The sequence below is a fragment of the Eutrigla gurnardus genome (genome assembly GCF_963514095.1).
Source record: "Eutrigla gurnardus genome assembly, chromosome: 19".
Lineage (NCBI taxonomy): Eukaryota > Metazoa > Chordata > Actinopteri > Perciformes > Triglidae > Eutrigla > Eutrigla gurnardus.
Window position 1 is genome coordinate 3405006 of NC_139930.1, and position 21725 is coordinate 3426730.

Genomic DNA, 21725 nt, shown 5'->3' on the forward strand with positions numbered 1-21725 from the left:
ATATTCCTGATGACATCGTGTGCGACCAAAACTGATGGCGTTCGAAAATGACGTTCTTTTGTGGGCTGCAGTAGTCCCTGAATGCTACCAGCACTTCCTCCATCGTTAGTTTGTCTCCTTCTTGGGGAATGGTAAGCGTATTATACACTTCCAGGGCCTCCTCGCCGACAGTATGAAGTAGAATGGCTATTTTAACCTCCTCGTCGTTATCAACCTCACCTGAAGCGACCGTATACAGCTGAAAGCGTTGCTCCCATCTGCGCCAGTTTTCAGCGATATTGCCGGTAAGTATCAGTGGTGGCTTGAACTGCTCCATGTTCGCGCGCGCTAGCACTTGTTAGCTGCCTGCTAATCTTCAGCACTCGTTTTCATTTTTATGTCATGCTGGTTACTGTTGTACTAGTATTACTCTTGGGTTACTTACTGAAGCATATAATATGAATACACGGAGGCAAGGATGCAGTACGAGCTGTTCTTTTACTGGCGCTCAAATCACACAACACACAGACCTTCACAGCCGATCCCAGAACCCGGCAGTAGTGACAGTCCAATACAGTTCAGCACCAAGTGCTCAATCAAATCCACCACAATGTCCTGATATGATTGAGGTGGAGTCCTCTTTATCATCAAAATCCTTTCATTTCATTCTCCTGTTTACGTTCATGCATAGTTATATTTCATACCGTGTCTCATCAGTTTGACCTAATTGATCATGTTGCCGTGTTTGCGGTGTTACCCAGTAAGGCAGACCTGCAGCTTCCCTCATAGCTCTGAACGGTTGGTCCAAGGTTATTCTCCACAGGGGAAACTAAACAGATGCTCAGTCTGTTTGGTTCATATATAATGTTACACCAAATAAATAGTGAGTTATCAAAACTGTAAAAGAGAGACGGACAGATTTTAGGTGGGTTTTTTTGTTGTTGTTTTTGCCCAGCCCCTCGGATGAGGAGGATTCATCCCCCAATGACCAGGAATCCCTTCTCCTCCCACCCGACCTTATTAAAAGGGTCTTTACTCACAAAACGAGGCATTTGAAAGTTTGTAAGTACACCAGGAGTTTGTTTAAAAGAACACTTGCCTGATAGCTTCTATCCTCGGCTGTTACGCTACCGCTGCTTAGACGCCACTTCCATGTTTACCCAGTTGATGCCGTCACGCGAGAGTATGAAAAAGTTTCGCAGAATTTTTATAAATGCTTGTATTATCAGGTCAACACTTGTTGACTTGATAATACAAGCATTTCTAAAAATGTGTTGACCTGATAATACGAGCATTTATAAAAATTCTGCGAAACTTTTTCATCGCTAAAAATGCTTCTGAGGGGGTATTTGGCTGGATGTCATGGTGGAAATGACCTTTGGTTTCACTCCGAACCATCGCTTTAAGTACCTTTTGGGGAGACATTTGAGGAGACATGTCTCAAATACATTAAAGTAATGGAGACAAAATATAATGTATTTTATTCATTTATAAATAATTGCTTGCACCAGTGATGTAATATTTGACATGTATTTTCATGAATAGATTTTACACAGGTTGTTTGGTCATAGCAGGATATACAAAATGAGATACGTGCCACATGCCCTGCAGCTGCTGGAGAACTTCACCTTGCATTGAAGTCCCAAGATAATCATGAACTTGTGACCCTCATTAGGTAAGTTGCCCCATCGGTGAATGTGTTGTCATATAAAGGTGAGAAACCACCAAACAGCTTAACTACCGTGCGTCCTTTATCCAAAAAAGGTTACAGCATACACCTTTACCAATATTCCCAATAAACAGTGCAAAATCATTTATTGCTTAAAAGTGAAACAGCATGGTACGAGTTGTGTAAAGCTGCTGACTAACAGGTGGCAGCAGCTAAACTAATACAAGTATAATCAAAGTTTCATGCTTGTATTTTCATACATGACCAAGGAAATCTTACTGCTTAAAGCAAAGATAATGTCTTCAAATTAAGTTTTTTTCTTTGTTATAGTATTTCTAGGCCAAAGGTAACAGTAAGGCACATTAGACCATGTCAAAATAACAAATAATAAAAAATGTAAGATTAAAGGGAAAGCACAAGTCTTATGTGTATAATCAACACACATGAGGTTAAAATCAAGAAATACTAAGAATAAATGCTAAACTGGCAATAAAACACACATTACCAGACATTATTGTAATTATCATCTTTCCATTGCACAACCAGACAGTTGGACACCGCATGTCCCAAAGTTGGTGACAATTTCCCTACCAAGAGGTTCTGTTGAACGTTTTTTTTTTTTTTTTTGTCTAAAGCTAACATTGGCTTTGTTGTCTAAACCTAACGTTGGTTTTGTTGTCTAAACCTAACGTTGGTTTTGTTGTCTAAACCTAACGTTGGTTTTGTTGTGTAAACCTAACGTTGGTTTTGTTGTCTAAACCTAACGTTGGTTTTGTTGTCTAAACCTAACGTTAGTTTTGTTGTCTAAACCTAACGTTAGTTTTGTTGTCTAAACCTAACATTGGTTTTGTTGTCAAAACGTAACGTTGGTTTTGTTGTGTAAACCTAACGTTGGTTTTGTTGTCTAAACCTAACGTTGGTTTTGTTGTCTAAAGCTAATGTTGGTTTTGTTGTCTAAACCTAACGTTGGTTTTGTTGTCTAAACCTAACATTGGTTTTGTTGTCTAAACCTAACATTGGTTTTGTTGTGTAAACCTAACATTGGTTTTGTTGTCTAAACCTAACATTGGTTTTGTTGTCTAAAGCTAATGTTGGTTTTGTTGTCAAAACGTAACGTTGGTTTTGGTGTCTAAATCTAATGTTGGGTTTGGTTACTGGTACAGCCATGATCGATATTTCCAAATGAAATATATTCTTTTGAACAACAGGGCAAATTTGTTCAATACTTGGCCTTTAAAGTCCACATTGAAGTGTCCTTGGGCAACATAATGAACCCCAACTTTTAGTAAAAAAATCATGGTTTGGCTTAATAAGTATGTTTGTTATAGCCTAAATTAGGTACATAACGCTTAACATTCAAATTCATATAACATTTTATTTCACAATAAAACATCCTGTGTTCTTGGGCCCAATCATTGTTTCCCTTGAAATGCAATTGACAATGTAGTTTTGCTGTATGGTAAGGTACTTTTTAGGAGAGCAAGCTGAAATATAATGCTGTTGATGTGTTATATCTGTGGTTTTGCTTGACCTTTAAACTTTTACTGTTAGTTGATGCTCAGTCAGAGTTGGTAATACATAGTCACCATTCATCCAGGGTCTACTTGGTATGGTCCTGTACCCAGTGACACAGCCTGAGGCAGTACGCTTGTGGACTGACGGTGGAGAAGGACCGACCTGGATGTCTCAGCCTCTTCCACCAATGCTCCAGCCTCTTCTTAAAACTGTAAACTGTGAAAATGTCAATGATTCCGATGAAGTAGCGCTGCTCAGGCCCATCAATGACGTGTAGAGGGTTCTTTAAGTTGGGCAGTAAACGTCGGTTCTGAGCCCTGAAGTCTGGAAGCTCAGTTGTGTCACTTGCTGGACCTGTTTGAAGGGTGCCACCACTTGATTCAACGCTTGCCCGTGATTGCTTTAAAAAGAGGCTATCTGTTTCAGACAAAAGTAAGGTGGAGTCATCTTCTGGGACTGTCCCAGGGACAGCAGCCATGCCTTCCTGGATTGGGCTCGAGCCTGAATTCACAGATCTGAAAGGGGGGGGGGGATATGTAAGCCATAGCAATTAGCTTCATTCAAAAACTACTAACTACTTACTAGTAGAAGTAACCCAGCGGGCATCCTGAGCAGTTACCCAAACAACCAATATTGGTCCCCTTAAATGCAAAGGTCAATCTCAATCTGCATGTGTGAGCTCCTCACTCGTCTATGTCCAATGCTATTCACACCAAACGTGAAGAAAGTTTTTGTTAGTCACGGGATCATTTATGTTTTGGCTATGATTTAATACCAATAACCAGATGAAAAGGATGCTGAAATAACTCCATAATGATGGTGATCAGTAAAAAGTGCTGAGTCATGCTTTGTTAGGTCTGTCTGCAAGACCACAAGCTAACTACTTTGAAACTGCTTTTTTTCTGAAAGGAGTTTGGTTGATGGGTGCTAGGCTATGCTAACATTGTAGCTGCTCCATCAACTCTAAATAAGGTCATCTATGTTGTGATCCGCGGTTTGTTTCTGTGTTTTGTTTCGTATTCCTCTTTTGGCTGGACCAGAGTGGGCCCGGCCAGACCGGACTCGCTCGCATGGAGCACTCGGTGAAAGTCCTGTCATAACAACAGACTCTCATAGCCAGGTTGCAGGGCTCTCAAGTCTCACTTTCAACCTGTTCACACACTCACACGCCACACCTTAGCCACAGTAGATGTGGGCTGTGATACGAAAAACGCAGATAATCGAACCTGTTTCGAAAAGTTTTTCTAACGGACAAAAGTTTCGGAGCCGTTGTGCAAGCATGATTGACACAACGTGAGGTCGTAATTATTTTTTTGACGTGCAAAATCTCACTCTGAACTCGGTTCAAAACTTGGGAGCCCTGAGATTGAGTGAATATTCTTTCTCAAAAGTTACAGCAAACTTAAATCACTGATTTTTAAGTTGTGTATTTGACTTCAACAGCACAAATCATCCTTTTAAAAAAGTATTTTACTCACTGCAGACATTTTTTAAATTAGGCTAAGCAGCCTGTTTATATGTCCGTATGCATGTGTAAATAAATACAATTTAATTCAATGAAAAATAATGACTAAGTTTAATCTATTTATTTTATAGTTGGAGACAGTGAGCTCGTGATTTACGCATAGGATTTCTATGCTCTGCGTGATACTGACTCAAGTGACTCAAGTCACCCGGATTGGTTTGCTGATTGACTCAGAGATCCGTGGGTCTGCACACTGACTCAATTTTACCACCTCTAATGGTCTCGGTTGCGAGTGGCCAGCAGATTGTGGACAGAGTGCAGGCGGCATTTTTATCCTAAAAGGACTGGTCCAGGAGTCTGAAGTGAGGTCCCTCCACTGGTCTGTAAAAGGTCTGTAGCCTCAGTGGGTCCCACCATTGGTCTGGAATAGGTCCGTAGTCTCAGTGGGTCCCACCACTGGTCTGTAACAGGTCTATAGCCTTAGTGGGTCCCACCACTGGTCTGTAACAGGTCTGTAGCCTCAGTGGGTCCCACCACTGGTCTGTAACAGGTCTGTAGTCACAGTGGGTCCCACCACTGGTCTGTAACAGGTCTGTAGTCTCAGTGGGTCCCACCATTGGTCTGTAACAGGTCTGTAGTCTCAGTGGGTACCACCACTGGTCTGTCACAGGTCTGTAGTTTCAGTGGATCCAGCCCCCTATAGGCGTTGTTTTTGACCTGATAAAGATTCAAGCATGACAGAAAGGTTGTCAACCAATGAATGAATTCTCTAATGATGTCGTACTAGACTTGCACCGCGGCCATCTGGTTTAATTCATCTCCACTACTGTATACCGACAAACCACAAGATGTGGAGACGCCCTGTACAGAGAAGAACTCAAAGACACACTGACTTTTTGGTTCTCATGATGAGCGTGGCGAAGGAGATACTCGGGTGACGTTCATCGAGGTGCAAGGGCTGATGGGCCAGGAGGAGACTGTAGTCCAACACGTTGAGCCGCCGCAGGAAGTGTGTGTCGATCTCCATCTGCTGCAGGAGCCAGGACCGTTGTTGGTCTGCACAAACACACAGTGATATATATATATTTACAGATGCTGGATGAATCAGTGGTTTTCACGTGGCTCATTTAGGATTAAGGGATCATTTTGGTTCGGTTCTACAAACCACATAAATGAAAGATTATTATTCTATCTGTACTATTACACAGCTTCACATACACATCACACTTGCTCACCTAGAGTGATGTACTGGCCTTCAAAGTTGAGGTCTTTGAGAACCACAATAATGTGGCTCCCCTCTGGTTCAGGCTCTGTCCACCGACTCACCTCACAGCCTTTAATGTCGTACCTGGTAACAGATATCACACATATCAACCCACACAAACAGGCTGCACTGCATGGAGGAAGGAATCAAGCAAGACAGGCGTACCTGGCATTGATCCGGTCATCAGGATAAAACACACTTTGCATAACAATGAAGTACTTCTGCAAAGGACAAGAGGAAAATAATGTTTTATAACAACAGTGAATTAAATAATAACTAGAAGACAAAAGCAATCAGATCTGTACCTTCTGTTTGTGTGGGATTTTGATCCTGTGAACACCTTGAAAAAACAGTGAGAGATGACTCAGTGCAACATATTGTCAGACATATTGTCATGTTGTAACATCAAACATTGTTGTTCTGCTATACACATTCAGAGTAACATAAGTAGTGATTATAGCCATGTGCCAGAAAGGCCGCTTTAAGGTCCAATTCTCTTTAAACAAAAAATGATGGTCTAACCACAATAGCACTTTAGTGCAAAGGTGTTTTTAATTTCGTCATGCAAAACAAGGCCACCAAAAAGTGAATATGGTCCACAATGGATCCACAGGTGCAGAATAATCTTTAAAAAAGGACAATCACAAACAAACAAAACAAACGATACAAGCGCTGCTCAACTGGACCTACTCCTTTAAGGTCTCAGCCTCCACTCTCGCAACCGGCCTCCTTAGCCGACTTTTAAACCTGTAACCGCACCCCCATGGCCCGAACCAACACATGCAGGGATGGCACAATATCATAGCTCAACATGTTACAGGGTAAAATAAGCATATGACAGTATAACAGTAGTCACACAATAAGAACTAATAATATCTCCATCACAATGCATGAAACAGACATATAGTTCAGATCTCCACATTGTACATATGCTCTGTGCCAGCTTATTATACTGGACATTTCCCCCTCCCCCTGAGCTCACCTGAATTCCCCTTTTCCCGGGACAACTTCGCTTAAAACGCGTCACTGTAGCGCTAGTATCAACAACATACAACTGTATTATATTGTCTAACAATAAAACAACTTATAGATTAACTCACACTCTCTTCGTTTTATTTTACGGAGGGAAGAACTTACGTGGGTTATGTGTGTGTGTTTTATGATCGGGAACGGTTAGCCGCTAAATGGTGCGTGCACTCACTGCCGCAGCTAAAACAAACAGAGGGAAAAATGAGTGATGTGTTATGGGGAAAGGCTGCCGTACTCCGTGACAGAGCCCACTGTCACACCATGTTTCTGCCCAGTCATTGAATGTGGGCCCATATGGCCTCTGCTTTAATCTTGGTCTGGTAGATTCTGAATGCTTCATAATGTTCACCAGCTGGTCTCTTGACTGGTATTTGATGATGGTATCATTGGTTCCAGTATTACTGGAAACTGCTGTGCCCCTGTCAAAGTTCCAGTGTAAACAACACTTCAGTCAGACAACTGTTGTTTATTGTATGTTGTATGACCATGTTTATTGTAGCAGAACATAGTTTGAGTTTGGCGTCTAGGCTCCGGCACCATCACTCCCCATATGTGATTACATAGAGATGATGGGAAGTGATGATGACTAAATATCTTAACCCCCCGGAGCCTACAGGTGGATGCCGGGTGGTGGAGGGTTAGCAACAAGCAGACAGCAATACTGACGTGGCAGCGGTGGCACTGACAGCCGAAAGGGGGAGATGGGAAGTGTCGTATAATAGACCGCCAAATAGGTAGGATGTGAAGGAAGAATATTATTGGAGTATGAGGTATGTCACATGAGTATGACAGAGCAGCTCGAGTTGTCTGCCTGAACTAGCTCGCAGGCTTCGCTCCATTAGTGACGCGTTGTGAGCTTTTATGGACTTACAGCCACCCTAGTGTGGATAGGCTCGTCCCGTGTCTGTGGATCAGAGCGATCGCTCTACTGTGATTGTTCCAAAATAGAACTTGCGCAACTTTGCGAGCCACGCAGGTGAAGTATCAACATCACATGCAAGTCAACAGAGGTGACAAGTAACGAAGTACAAATACCTCGTTACTGTACTTAAGTAGATTTTTCAGGTAGCTGTACTTTACTTGAGTATTCATTTTTCTGATGACTTTTTACTTTTACTCCCTACATTTATACACAAAAATATGTACTTTCTACTCCTTACATCGTAAAAACAGACTCATTACTTTAAAAAAAAAAAAAAAAAAACTCCACAGATGACGACAATACTTAAAAGCATAAAAGACGTGACAAACTCGAGAGGGAAAGAGGGAGATGAAGAGGGGGGGAGGGACAGGTTACCGCGGGAAGAAGTCGAATGAGTGAGAGGACGCTAGAGATGGTAGAGAACTTGCACTGTAGCGACACGGAGAAGGAAGGGAAGCGGGGTCCAGGAGTTTTGCCGACGGCGACGCTTCAGAAGATTCAGAGAATCTCATGGCTGTGTCCTGTGTCAACCGAAAAACCACGAGCTGCTGGCGTGATTATTCTTGATTATTCCGTCTGCACTTTTTTCATTTAACAAAATTATCAAAAGATGTATTGTGTTTCATTAACGGCAAAAATTATTTTTTTACTTTTTACTTTTACTTTGAAAGTACATTTCAGAGCCTGTACTTTCTTACTTTTACTTGATTAAAGGAGTTGAATCAGTACTTCTACTTTTACCAGAGTATTTTTTTACAGTACAGAATATGAGTAGCCTACTTTTGCCACCCTGCAAGTCAACCAGCTTCCTCAGTCAATCAAAACGGGAGCAAGACAAGCACAGGTTAGCAAGCGGGCCAAGCTGTATTGTAATGTGTTAGGATTTGACAGGACTTAACATTTACGTAAGGACTACACATGTACTATTGGTAGGTGGGTATGTATAGGTATTTACCATTGTATTTAATGTTACTTTTTTTGCGTCGTGAAAACTAGCGATAGCCAGCTAGTTGGGATAGCGCTAATGTCTTCCCTTCCGCAGTGAAAAGGGGTCGACATCTAGTGTACTGCAGCACGCCTTATCTTCAATCTACCCAAATTCTCCCATGTGACCCCCCTCCTCCGTGACCTCCACTGGCTCCCTGTTGCAGCACGCATCCAATTCAAGACGATGACACTGGCCTTCAGGGCCATCAATGGCCTTCGCTCAATGTCAGCTGGGATCGGCTCCAGCCCCCCCGCGACCCCGAATACAGGATAGGTGGTAGAAGATGGATGGATGGATGTCTTGCCCAAGGACACTTCAGCATGCAGACTGGAGGAGCCGGAATTCGAACTGCAAATCCGATTGAAGGACAAGTCGCCCTTCCTGCTCCTTTATCTTCTATCTCTGTAACTTTATATTTACATTTACATCAAGGGCATTTAGCAGATGCTTTTATGCAAAGCGACTTACAAAGCGAAGAAAGTCTATCAGTATATCGCCATCAGTACAGTAAGTAAACAACAATTTTCAAACACATCCAAATTGCTAATTAAGTTGGGCAGTTAAATCTGTGGAAATGCATCATTTTATGCAAATTGTTATTCTGCAAAATAATAACTAAACCTGTCAAATGAATGTAGTGGAGTAAAAAGTACAATATATTTCCCTCCCAGAAAGAGTATAAATAGTAGAAAATGGAGACCCACATGAGTTGATCATAAAAGGCCCTGCCACTAGTGCAGCAGTGGAATGTTCAGTCAGCGTCGGGATGAACAGATTCATGTTCACACAAGTAAACGCGTCATTTGGGAAAGCTGTCTGAATGTACATGGGCTGCTTGTGTGGGCTTTCCATAAGTTTCATGTGCTCACTTTATTTTTGGATATGATGGTGTCTGAGCTTGTCTTCGTCACTAGGGGGTTTTATTTTCATCAAGACTTTAACATTCCCATGAGGTATGTGAAAGTCACACTGATAAAAGACAGTAGCTGTCACTGCATCTAACGTGGGTTAATCTCTTATTATGAACTACAGCCAGTACCAGATATCCCATCAGAATTAATGCGTTCTCGAAAAGAAAACCTGGAATATGTCAGTTTGTGTGCTCACTGGGTCGCCGTGTGGTGTGTTATGCGTTTACCGAGGAACTTGACCAGTAATGAATGAGGATATTTCCTCAGATGCTCCATGTAGATCTTCAGGTTGGCCAGAAGGAATTTAATTTCTCTTTTGTTCTGGGTCTTCAAGAAGAAACGTTTATCATTTCTAGAAGTTGAATAACACAGAGGAAGTGGATTTGTATCGTGTCAATAACACAACAGGCCACCTTATTATCATGAAACATTATCATCATTTCATATTTTATCTATACTTTACCAATTCCTAGCATAAAATTATATCCAGTTTATGGTATGGTACACTGATGAAAATTGAAGGTTGAAGGATAAAACTAAACTCACAGTGTTTGTCAGTAAAAATGTGATACTAGCAAATTTACGTTTGCTTGCATTGGCAAAAAATCTCAAGATTATCCATTGCTTTGAATATCTCGGGTTCATATAAATGTAAATGTTCAGCCTTACCTGTTCCCCTGTGTTCTCCCTGATCACCTCTCAGCCTGTCCTCATGTTTCCCCACCTGTGTCTCATCTCCCAATCAGCCCCTTTTGTATTTAGTCCGTTTTCTTTGTTTTTTAGCTATTCGTGTTTGTTTGGTTCTCGGCTCACCACTGTTCCGTCCTCCCACTGTTTCCAGTGATGTTTGGGTTTTTCTACCTGCAAGTTTCATTTTGCTGATTTGTTATTCCAGTTCCTATTTTGATCCCAATTTCTGCTCCTGTAGCCTACTTTAGCTTCTATTTGATAAACCTCAGTTCCAGTTCTCAGTTTGCATCTTCTTTTGGGTCCTAAAATGGTAACAGCAGACTTTTTTAAAAAGAGGAACTTTATGAGGTATCCAACATTCCAAGGAGAGTATAGGCATACTGAGTCAGGAGGACAGGGACTCAGCTCTGGGTCAGGAGGACAGTGACTCAGATCTGGGTCAGGAGGACAGGGAGTTCGTTCTGAATCAGGAGGACAGTGACTCAGCTCTGGGTCAGGCACAGAGGGAGATTTCCTTCAGGCTTAGAAGCTCATTCCCAGAGTTGGCAAAAGACATCCTGGCGACCTCTGACCCCCAACCAAAATCATGAGCGTGTTCTAGTCCTGCTCGATGTGTTAAGTGCCCTGAGAAAACTTTTGTTGTGATATGACTCTATAAATAAAATTGAATTGAATTGTGTGTTTGTGATCATGGTCTGGCATCCTATAAATGACATTAGAAGTTCACCTCTGTCACTGAACATGTGTGAATGGAGTTATTGGGTTTATGGTTACAGATACATTTAGAGTTTGAGGTGAAGAAAATAGGTTTCAATCTAAAGTCAATGTGAATTTCTCAGAAAACAGTCAGAGGATCAACTCACGTCAGGAAGAAGTCTGCCTTGCTCTTGGAGTTGCTGATGAACTGGAGGTAACAGTTTTCAGAGCACAGCGACTGCTGATACTCCTGCTCCGTCATTCCTAAAGAGCCACGCAGGCTGGAGAACACCGGGCCGGCAAACGTCTCCATGGTGAAGTTCTACACACGCACGCACACCGGACACACACACACACACACACACACACACACGGCTGACTATTGATTAAAGAAACTGACTAAAATCTGCATCTCTACTGTTACTAACTGGAGTCCTTCCCGGATTACTGCCGGGGGTCTGGCTGTGCTTTCTTGTCCTCTGAGGTCCTGACCGACTGCTATTGTTGGAAATAGAATCATCTAAAGAGGCTGTGCCTGCCGCCATGGACTACTACTGTTAATACTACTACTACTGTTGATACTACTACTACTGCTGTTAATACTACTTCTACTCTTAATATACTACTACCAACACCAAATCCAAATGGAATCCAAGGGCCGGGTCTGCACGAGATTTCTGCCTTTCTCGCCACTGTCGCTGTAACGCTTGCTCCTGGTGATGTTGGGACTTGAAATGTACCAACTCTGAAAATGAGTCGATTCTATTCCTGCTCTCTATGTAAACTGTCCTGAGATAACTTCTGTTGTGATACGACACTATAAATAAAATGGAATTGAATTGAATCCACATACCTTATGAATCTGTGTGACCTCTAATCTGAAATCATCATCAGACAGTTCGTTCTAGAGGGGACAAAGACAGAAGATGTTACTGACAATAACAACAACAAGGTCCAAGTGGGGAACACAGGAATGGGCGGGGCTAAGCCTCTCTGTTGCCTGGCAATAACATGTTGTTCTGTATAGAATATTAGACCAACGTGGGTGTAACCTCGTTACTCGGGTATCAAGACTATCTGCGAAGGATTTTTGGCCTTTTTTGGGTGTGTTTTCACACTTGGTCTCTTCAGCCCTCCAAACAATCTCAGAGCGATTAGTCAGCATTTGATCATATGTGAACAAATGCACCAAAAATTCAGACCCTCTGAAAGGAACCTCATGAGACCTCCTCAGGGGGTGGTCTGAGTAAGTGTGTTTCATTCGTCCACAGTTTGACCATGTTGTCAATCACTAAATTGTGGCATGGAGTCTGTTAAAAAGACAAAATCAATTACATTTTGTTTATTTGAATGCAGCAATTTATGTAAAAAAAGTTTGGTGGTGTGAAAAAAGGTGTGAAGCCAATGTACGTTCTACGTGAAAGGTGGGTTGTGTTTTTGGGACTCTGCAGATACAACAAGACAGACAGTCTGCAGAATCAGCAGTGTGTTGGACTGGGATTAGGGTGGAGCTGTGTTCATTCAGCAGCAGCATACCACTCTCTGGTTTCAGGCCGGGCTTTTGTGCATTTTCACATGAAGGAGGAAAGGTACTGCTGTAAAGACCAATTCAAGCTCTTTTTTGGATGAAGCTCCTTTTAAATGTATCTTAGATATTAGTACCTGGATGAACCAGTTTTGACGTTTGTTTTACGTCAGGTTTTAAGAGAGAAAGAGAGAAACCAAACAGCATCATCCAGAGGTTTACCACAGCTGGAGGAACCCAGAATAAACTATTTAGCTGTGACCAGTAAAACGTGTGAAGTCATGCTTTGTTAGATCTGTCTGAAGACCACAAGCTAACTTCTTTTAAAATGCTTGTTTTCTGAATGGAGTCTGGTTGATGGGTGCTAGGCTATGCTAGCATCGTAGCTGCTCCATCAACACTCCAAATAAGGCCATCTAGACTAAATACAGCAGAGACCTTGTTGTTTGGACCACAGACAGTCTCTGGTTTCTCCACATGTTCTGGTCTGGTCTCTGGACTTATGTGAGCTACTATCTAGACCTCTGGGGGACCACAGACAGGTTCTGGTTTCTCCACATAGTCTAGTCTGGCATATGGACTAGAGGAGCTGGGGATCCAACAGCGATCTTCTGATTGGAGGACGACTCGCTCTCCCTCTGAGCCACAGCTGCCCCCAAATTACAAATACAAGTTAACCATTTTGTTACCTAGATGGTCAAAACAAAGATGGTGTGTTGGTCAGTCTGTATGCTTGACTGACAAACACATTTAGCTACATTAAATATGTAATAATTAATAAATACATCACAATATATGTGATCACAACACAACATATCGCAATTTTTAAAGTGTTTGAAATCACAAAATCACATCAAGATCGTGACCTGAATAGTGTGATAATATGGTATTGTGGGGCTTCTGGTGAACCCTATTGGTCTACCCAAAAAGTGTATTCATTTTTCACATGTTCATTTGGTCATATATACTTTTTGCATTTCATTGGCCATGCTGATAGTCTTATAGTAAAAAGAAGGCCTGTCTGTGATCTTAGGACTTCATTTTCTATATGACCAGACTTTAAACATTGAATATGTGCAGGTGACGAGCTGCAGCCTGCAGTTACTCACAGTAGGTGCAGTGTCGATGGTGTTTTGCGTGGCTGCTGCTAATCCCTCCTTCATCATGCAGGTCAGACTGTAGAACTCGTGCTCCTGATTGATCTCAAACAAGCCCAGAAGCTTCCACTGCTGTCTCAAACCTCCCCACCTCCTCCTCTTCACCGAGTGTTGGCGGGGAGCAGACGTCCCCAGGCCTCCGGCCGACTCCGACGTCTCCATCTATCAGAGAGAAAATACAAAAACGTATGACCGGCGCGGCACTGCAAACACAGGAGAGGTTTCCAAAGCTCCAGCAGAAAGAAATCAAAGAGGAAGTCGAGGCCAAAGAGGCCGGTGAACGACACAAAAGACAGCTGACAGTCTGTAACGGGTAACTATGGAAACCAACACAAAGGGATAATAGCTTGATGGCAGAGATGTGCTCATGCTGGCCCTCCAACTACCACATCTTTCCATTAAAACTAGGGATGTCCCGATACCAAGACCAAGTACAAGTACTTACATTTGGGTTCTTGCAGAGTACCGATATGAGTACTTTATAATGCCATAAGAGTTCTTTTAATTATTTTGAGAGAGAGAGAGAGAGAGAGAGAGAGAGAGAGAGAGAGGAGTATGAAGTCAGCAGCTCCAGCTTACTTAAGGAAAGAGTGTCTGTGAATGTAGCAGTTAGCTCCGACATTTAAATAAGCAAACACACAATAATGTTTTGAGAATTTTCAGAACAAAATGGACATTAGACAAAGAATTCAATCGCAAAATATCATAAAACAAAAGATTAGCGATAACGATAAGTATTATTTTGGTGGTCGACCAATTGTTAAAACTCATTTTCATGATGCTGTTTTTCTCTCCCACTTTACTCCTTTTTATATCATATGAAACGGAATACATTTGGGACAAAGTCAATGAATATGAAATATGGAGGAGACCATGGACTCAATAATATCACGTGAATCAGTGTGGATGGGGCACAGCACTATGGTGACAGCACTGTCACCTCACAGCAAGAAAGGCCCTTGTTCAAATCCTACTAAACCATCGTTGTGATATCAACCCAATTCACACCTTCTCATCTCCTTCGTTGACTTACACGGGTTAAGTTCATTTACGGTTAGAATCACAGTCAACATCACACGGTTTGATTTGGAATCTGTTCATTTTCTTTAACCTTCTGATTTAATTTACTGCACACTTCAATTTTCTAGATTTGCATAAGCAATGGTTTAATGATCACAAACTGTGTCTTTTGTTTGAGTTATTATGCTGCTTGGGGGCGGTTCCTTCCTGGTCGGGCCAAATGTGGGGCTGAGGGCAGAGGACACTTAAATCCCGAAGCCAGATGGTTGGAGCTTGTTGTGGTTTGTTTATTTGTAGATGGCGACCTTTTTGGTTATCCATCCTATCTGCATTATTTGGTGTGGCCGAGTTCCCTCATGTGTCATTATGGGAGGTCAGTTTTTGTTTAGTTGCTGTTTGTTTGAGTAAAGTTATGTTACTTTGATCCCTTTAGGCCCAGCTATTAGTTTTTTTTCTCTGTCCTGGTGTGCTCACTGTTTGATCCCTAACAATTGTACATTTAACAAACTTTTTTTGTTGTTTTTAACATTTTCATGTTTTAATTCTTAATTGTAGAACAGAACAACTATTAAGATTGTAAATAATATTATAATATAAGACTCTAAATTTCCCGCAGGTGTGAATGTGAGTGTTAATGGTTGTCTGTCTCTATGTGTCAGCCTGTGATAGTTACGTGTCCAGGTGACCCTGCCTTCACCTAATCTCAGTTTATGGAGTCCTCGTGTCTGCAGCACTGGACCAAACCAATTTCCCATGTGGGTTAATACAGCTGACATTTGATATTCCATGAAAAGTAGCTGCATCAGTGATGAGCTCTTGAACAAAAATCCCAATTGGACTTAAAAAAGTGTGGCATTTTGTGAGAAACGTAGCAAATAATATTTAGAAACAACTCTCAAACAGAGGTTGAGTTGACAACAACTAGCTAGCTACCAGTTACCACCAAAGCTAGCAATCGGCAACTACAAAACCTGCCACTGTTGCCAGCGGTCAAATTAAGGCTCAAGCGTACGCTCTTCTTCATGCCCGTTTTCAACATGTATGCAGAACACTTGCAACGGCGGCATCTGGGACACATTATCTGATGGGTCACAGATTTAGGCGTAACCCAGCCCTCTCTGTTGTGATTTGTCAACTGCTGTGTTAGAAATGACATGACTGCATTGCAGCTCCCAAGGCTTCCACAGTTGACTCACTGAAAAGGCTTTTTTTTTTTTAAATGTCTTATTTAAATGTCTTATTGTAGAAAGCACCAGAATCATAGACTGTATATTAGAAGCGAGCGTAGTCGGTGTGACATCACACATTGGTTTGTAGACTACAGTTTTGAGGCTGCAAATTTGGCATTTGGTGATCGCCATCTTGGATTATTTTGCAACCAGTGAAGGAAATTAACATATTTGGACTGTGAAGAAGCGACAGGTGGCTCTGATGAACACAAGCAGCAGAGCAGCAACCTGACTGGATCTGGATCCATGTGGATTGTGGTGTGAAGCTGCTAACAAAGTTAGCTTCATAATTCAAGGTCAACTTTACAGCTAAGTGTTAAAGTCATCTTAGTAGCTAACTGCATTGGTAGCATGGTAGCGACCTGTCAATCAGCAGCTAGCCCCGCCCCCTAAAGCATCCCCTGCTTCTAGTCTGTTGGACTCTTAATGGACCATAATGTACTAAATGAACATCATGCTGGATTGAAGAAGACTTGAAACTAGATATTGAGACATAAACTCATGTTTACAATGTTTACTGAGATAATACATCAAGAGATAAGTAGGAACATTTTCTCATAGACTTCTATACAATCAGAGAGGAGTCGTCCCCTGGTGGCCAGCAGAGAGAATGATAGTTTAAGGACCTTCAGTGTTTCTTGGCCAGAACAGAGAAACTTAGTTCCGCCCCTACTTGTGTTCCATACCAGATATATATATGATTATTATTATTATTATTATTATTATTATTATTATATTCAGAAAAAAATATGTATGGTAGTCAACAGCTAGAGATGAATAATTTATTGATTTATTGTTCCATAAACTCCACATGTGATGACAATGTTTCAGGTGTGACACCGCTCAGTGAACTACATCACTGGGCACACACAACGTACGTTACCAACATGGCCGTTAGCTTGGCCTGCTAGCTAACTAAGCTAAGTACGAAAACAACATGGCTGTTAGCTTGGCTTGCTAGCTAGCTAGCTAACTTAGTTAGGTTCGTCAGCGAGACCTGTTGTTAGTGTGAGTAACGCTACATCCTGGTACCAACACACAGAGAGACCTGTTGTTATAGTAGAGTTACATCCTGGTACCCAACACAAAGAGAGACCTGTTGTTAGTGTGAGTAACGCTACATCCTGGTACCCAACACACAGAGAGACCTGTTGTTATAGTAGAGTTACATCCTGGTACCCAACACACAGAGAGACCTGTTGTTAGTGTGAGTAACGCTACATCCTGGTACCCAACACACACAGAGACCTGTTGTTATAGTAGAGTTACATCCTGGTACCCAACACACAGAGAGACCTGTTGTTATAGTAGAGTTACATCCTGGTACCCAACACAAAGAGAGACCTGTTGTTATAGTAACATTACATCCTGGTACCCAACACACAGAGAGACCTGTTGTTATAGTAGAGTTACATCCTGGTACCCAACACAAAGAGAGACCTGTTGTTATAGTAACATTACATCCTGGTACCCAACACAGAGAGACCTGTTGTTATAGTAACGTTACATCCTGGTACCCAACACACAGAGAGACCTGTTGTTATAGTAACGTTGCATCCTGGTACCCAACACACAGAGAGACCTGTTGTTATAGTAGAGTTACATCCTGGTACCCAACACAAAGAGAGACCTGTTGTTATAGTAACATTACATCCTGGTACCCAACACAGAGAGACCTGTTGTTATAGTAACGTTACATCCTGGTACCCAACACACAGAGAGACCTGTTGTTATAGTAACGTTGCATCCTGGTACCAACACACAGAGAGACCTGTTGTTATAGTAACGTTACATCCTGGTACCCAACACACAGAGAGACGTGTTGTTACAGTAACGTTACATCCTGGTACCCAACACACAGAGAGACCTGTTGTTATAGTAATGTTACATCCTGGTACCCAACACACAGAGAGACCTGTTGTTATAGTAACGTTACATCCTGGTACCTCCCTGTTGGTGAAACTCTTAAATAGGACGGATTTACAGTCTGCACATAACATGAGACTTTATTATATTTTGAACTGACAAACATCATGTGTTCATGGCACAATTCAAACGGGATCAAATATAATTTTTTCCCTCGCTGTTGACTACCGTACTTATTATTTTCAAAATAAGGTCCCATGGAGGACACAGGAAGGAAGGGACGTAGCCTCTATATGGTCAGTCATATTGATGTCTAAATTTTAGCACAAACAATGCTAACCAGCTAACTCTTCATGTTGTCCTCACTTGACATTCGTCAATACATTAGTTTTAATTACATTTCATTAATTGGCTTATAATTCAAATCATTAACACTATCACGACATGAAACATGATGTCACGTTTTGAAAAACTCATTATTGTGTGTTCAAGTCAGACATTTGTATCTTTTTCTCCCGACTGTTTGACATTAGGTCCAACAACATGTTGACCCTTCACATCAGCGACACGTCAGACCAGTGATGCTGAGTGTGCAGCTTGTTGACAACAAGAACAAAGCTGGTCTTTTTAGGTCCTGGATCAGCTTTAATGTGGGACATGTCACCAACACTATACAGCTCTTCGGAGAAATAGTTTCTGCATCATAATAATCCCAACAAATCTAACTTTTAACAAAATGCTTAGTCAGAAACCAGATTTTCATGTCACATAAATTAATCTTTATGCAGCATACGGTAAAACACTCTTATCTGGAGCAGAGATAGGCAAATGAAAGATATGCCAAAGCCAACATGAAAAAGAAAACATTAATAAATCAACTATTAAGCTGCTAATTAAATGCATATTTACTTGCCTCAGTGTGGCTCATTGAGGCAGAGAAGTGCAGGTTGAGTGTTGCTGCTGGGCTCAGTCTGAGTTTGTGTGTGTGGGGAGGGTGTGTGTGTGTGTGTGTGTGTGTGTGTGTGTGTCACACATCAGCTGACTAACAGTGTGACGACATCGAGTGGAGCGTGGCACACCCATTCTGTCCGTGACTGAGCAACCGCACTGCATCCTGCAGCAGCACCGACCTCATCATGAACACCACAGCGTTTCCAGATGCTTGTTTATGCGACGCTATAGAAAAACATGACAAACTAAACAAAGACATTCCTGAAGTGTATTTTTTTCAACGCAGCATGTATGACAGCATACATCTCTGATCTGCTGACGCCCTACGAACCACCACGCAGCCTGAGGTCCTCCGGTAAAGACTCCCTGGCTGTTCCCAGGTCCAGGCTGGTAACAAAGGGGGACAGAGCCGTCTCTGTCTCCTCTTCCTGGACAGACAGACAGACAGACAGACAGACAGACAGACAGACAGACAGACAACCCTCAGTCTGCTTGTTCCTGTTACGGTTATATTGCCGGTTTGTTTTGTGAAGCAATTTGTAACTTTTGTTTCAAAAAAAAAATATATATATATATATATATATATATATATATATATATATATATATATATATATATATATATATATAAACACTTTTTATATATATAGTGCTGAATATGATGAAGCTTTTCCTTAATAAATGTCATCTATCAAAAACAGGAAGCACGAGTCAGTGTTCGGTTTGTCTGTTCTGATCTACAAACAGCTTCTAGATATGAAAATTTATCTTTACATTTGAAATAAAACATGTGTGTAATTCATGCTACAATTCAAACAGAATTACACAAATATTTGTGTGTCTGTTGACTATATTCCAGAAAAAAGTACCATGGTGGACAGGGGGCGGGACTAAGCCTCTCTATAGACGTCCCAATCAGCACTACTCCAGGAAGGAGACATAATAATAATAACTGGTATTTATATCACCTTTCAAGGAACCCAAGGCTGCTTTACAATATGAGAGGTGGGATATACAACCAAACAACACACAAAGTACACAAAAATCTAGAGGCCAAAGACCAGGGTGGGGATGTGACCATGGTGGGGGCGATGCGACCATGATGGGGGCGATGTGACCATGGTGGGGGCGATGTGACCAGGGTGGGGGAGATGTGACCATGGTGGGGGAGATGTGCTGCCAGGGCTTGATGTGGGTGAGACCAAGGAGACAGGACGTGGGTTGTTGAGTCAGAGTTTCCTCTTCATCTCGTCTTCTTGTTTGTAAAGGATAACAAACAAGGAACCAGGATGAAGATGTGACCTTTTCCCAGCAGATGAAGAGGATGGCGAACATGAAGGGGAACCAACCGGTTTGACAATCTTTCTTAACAACATGACTTTTACTCGAGTGAGCTTTTGTCCAAAGCGACTTACAATAAGTACATTTGTCAAAAGAAAGAAACAAAGGAACCACAACATATCATTGCCGATAAAGTAAGAGCTAAAAATCCTCATGTGTTGTATGTTCGATCCTCATCTGAGTAAAGTAGTTGATGTTCAGCAAACATACCTTAAGAACAACAGTGCTATGATCAAAGTGCTATGTGCTAGATAAGGTTTTTTGAAGTTTGAACAGGTGAGTCTTGAGCCTTTTTTTGGAAGATGGCAAATGCTGTCCTGACATTGGTCGGGAGTTCGTTCCACCACTGAGGACCAGAACAGAGAAGAGTCTGGACTTTGCTGAGCGACATTTGTTTGATTTCAGCGATGGTGGTACCAGCTGGCCAGCTGAAGTAGACGAGCGAAGTGCTCGCTTCGGGGCATGAGGTTTGACCAGTGGAGGTCACGGAGGAGGGGGGTCACATGGGAGAATTTGGGTAGATTGAAGACAAGGCGTGCTGCAGCGTTCTGGATACGCTGCAATGGTTTAGTCGTCGAGGCCGGGAGTCCGGGTTGCAGTAGTCAAGGCGGGAGATGACCAGTGCTTGGACCAGGAGTTGCGTTGCATCCTTTGTGAGGAAGGTCCGAATCCTGCGGATATTGTACAGGGCAAATCTGCAGGATCGGGCCACAGCAGTGATGTTAGGGGTGCAGGATAGTTGGTCATCGAGGATTATACCCAGGTTCCTCGCAGTTGAGGAAGGAAATACTGTGATGCCCTCGACAGTGACCGACAGGTCCACGCGAGGGCAGTCTTTCCCTGGGATGAAGAGGAGTTCGGTTTTATTCAGGTTAAGCTTGAGGTGATGTGCAGTTGTCCAGACAGAGATGTCAGCCAGACAGTCCGAGATGCGAGTTGCAATGTGAGTGTCAGAGGACGGGGGAAAAGAGAGGAACAGCTGGGTGTCATCTGCGTAACAATGGTAGGAGAATCCATGTGATGTAATTACAGAGCCTAGTGATCTGGTGTATAGTGAGAACAGAAGCGGTCCTAATACTGAGGCTTGAGGGACACCCGTGTCCAGAGAACAGGGTTTGGACATAGAGCCATTCCATGTGACCTGAAAGGTGCGATTTGTCAGGTATGACGAGTGGTACAAAAATCATTTCTGCATCTATAAAATGGACCAGACTGCATTGTGGGATTCTTTGCAGTAACTTTTTCTGTTCCATTGTTCAGGGCAACACAGTATTTATGCTCACAATTCAGGTCTTCAAGCACAGTGTAAATGCAGTTCAGTGATGTCAGAGTTGTTAGAATTGGCTTTTACTTTGTTCACTTAAGATTTGTAATTTTTCACTGAACTCATGTAACTTACTGGTTTCTTTCATTTTCTGAGAACAGTGTGATATTTAACTTGATCAACAGGAACCCGTTTAATCTTCTCTGCCATTCTGAGCCCAGCGCTGCCATACTCTACCTGTGACC

The 21725-nt window shown here is 42.1% G+C and overlaps 1 protein-coding gene across 3 annotated transcripts; it reads right to left on the bottom strand.

Annotated features, from left to right (window-relative positions):
* Positions 1-1471: 1471 nt before the first annotated feature.
* On the bottom strand, positions 1472-18942 carry pip5kl1 (phosphatidylinositol-4-phosphate 5-kinase-like 1). 3 transcript variants are annotated; one of them, XR_014598917.1, is made up of 12 exons: positions 18839-18942; positions 13763-13972; positions 11982-12032; positions 11296-11450; positions 9970-10094; positions 6198-6232; positions 6058-6113; positions 5864-5976; positions 5522-5684; positions 3180-3678; positions 2759-3132; positions 1473-2633 (listed from the first exon to the last, which is right to left on the bottom strand). XR_014598917.1 is itself a non-coding variant. In XM_084035231.1 (10 exons), exons 1-10 carry the CDS (start codon positions 18851-18853, stop codon positions 3249-3251), a joined length of 1353 nt encoding a protein of 450 aa, XP_083891357.1. In that variant the 5' UTR covers positions 18854-18942; the 3' UTR covers positions 1472-3248. The 3 variants fall into 3 exon arrangements, 1 of the variants encoding a protein (XP_083891357.1); XR_014598918.1 differs by having other exon boundaries at positions 1473-3132; XM_084035231.1 differs by having other exon boundaries at positions 1472-3678.
* Positions 18943-21725: the final 2783 nt, after the last annotated feature.

Coding starts and splice junctions, on each gene's coding strand:
- pip5kl1 (XM_084035231.1), bottom strand. Junction 6,233..9,969: donor ATTACTGGTCAAGTTCCTCG/GTAAACGCATAA, acceptor TGTTTTTTCAAG/GTGTTCACAGGATCAAAATC. Junction 3,679..5,521: donor CTCATCATGAGAACCAAAAA/GTCAGTGTGTCT, acceptor CCCCCCTTTCAG/ATCTGTGAATTCAGGCTCGA.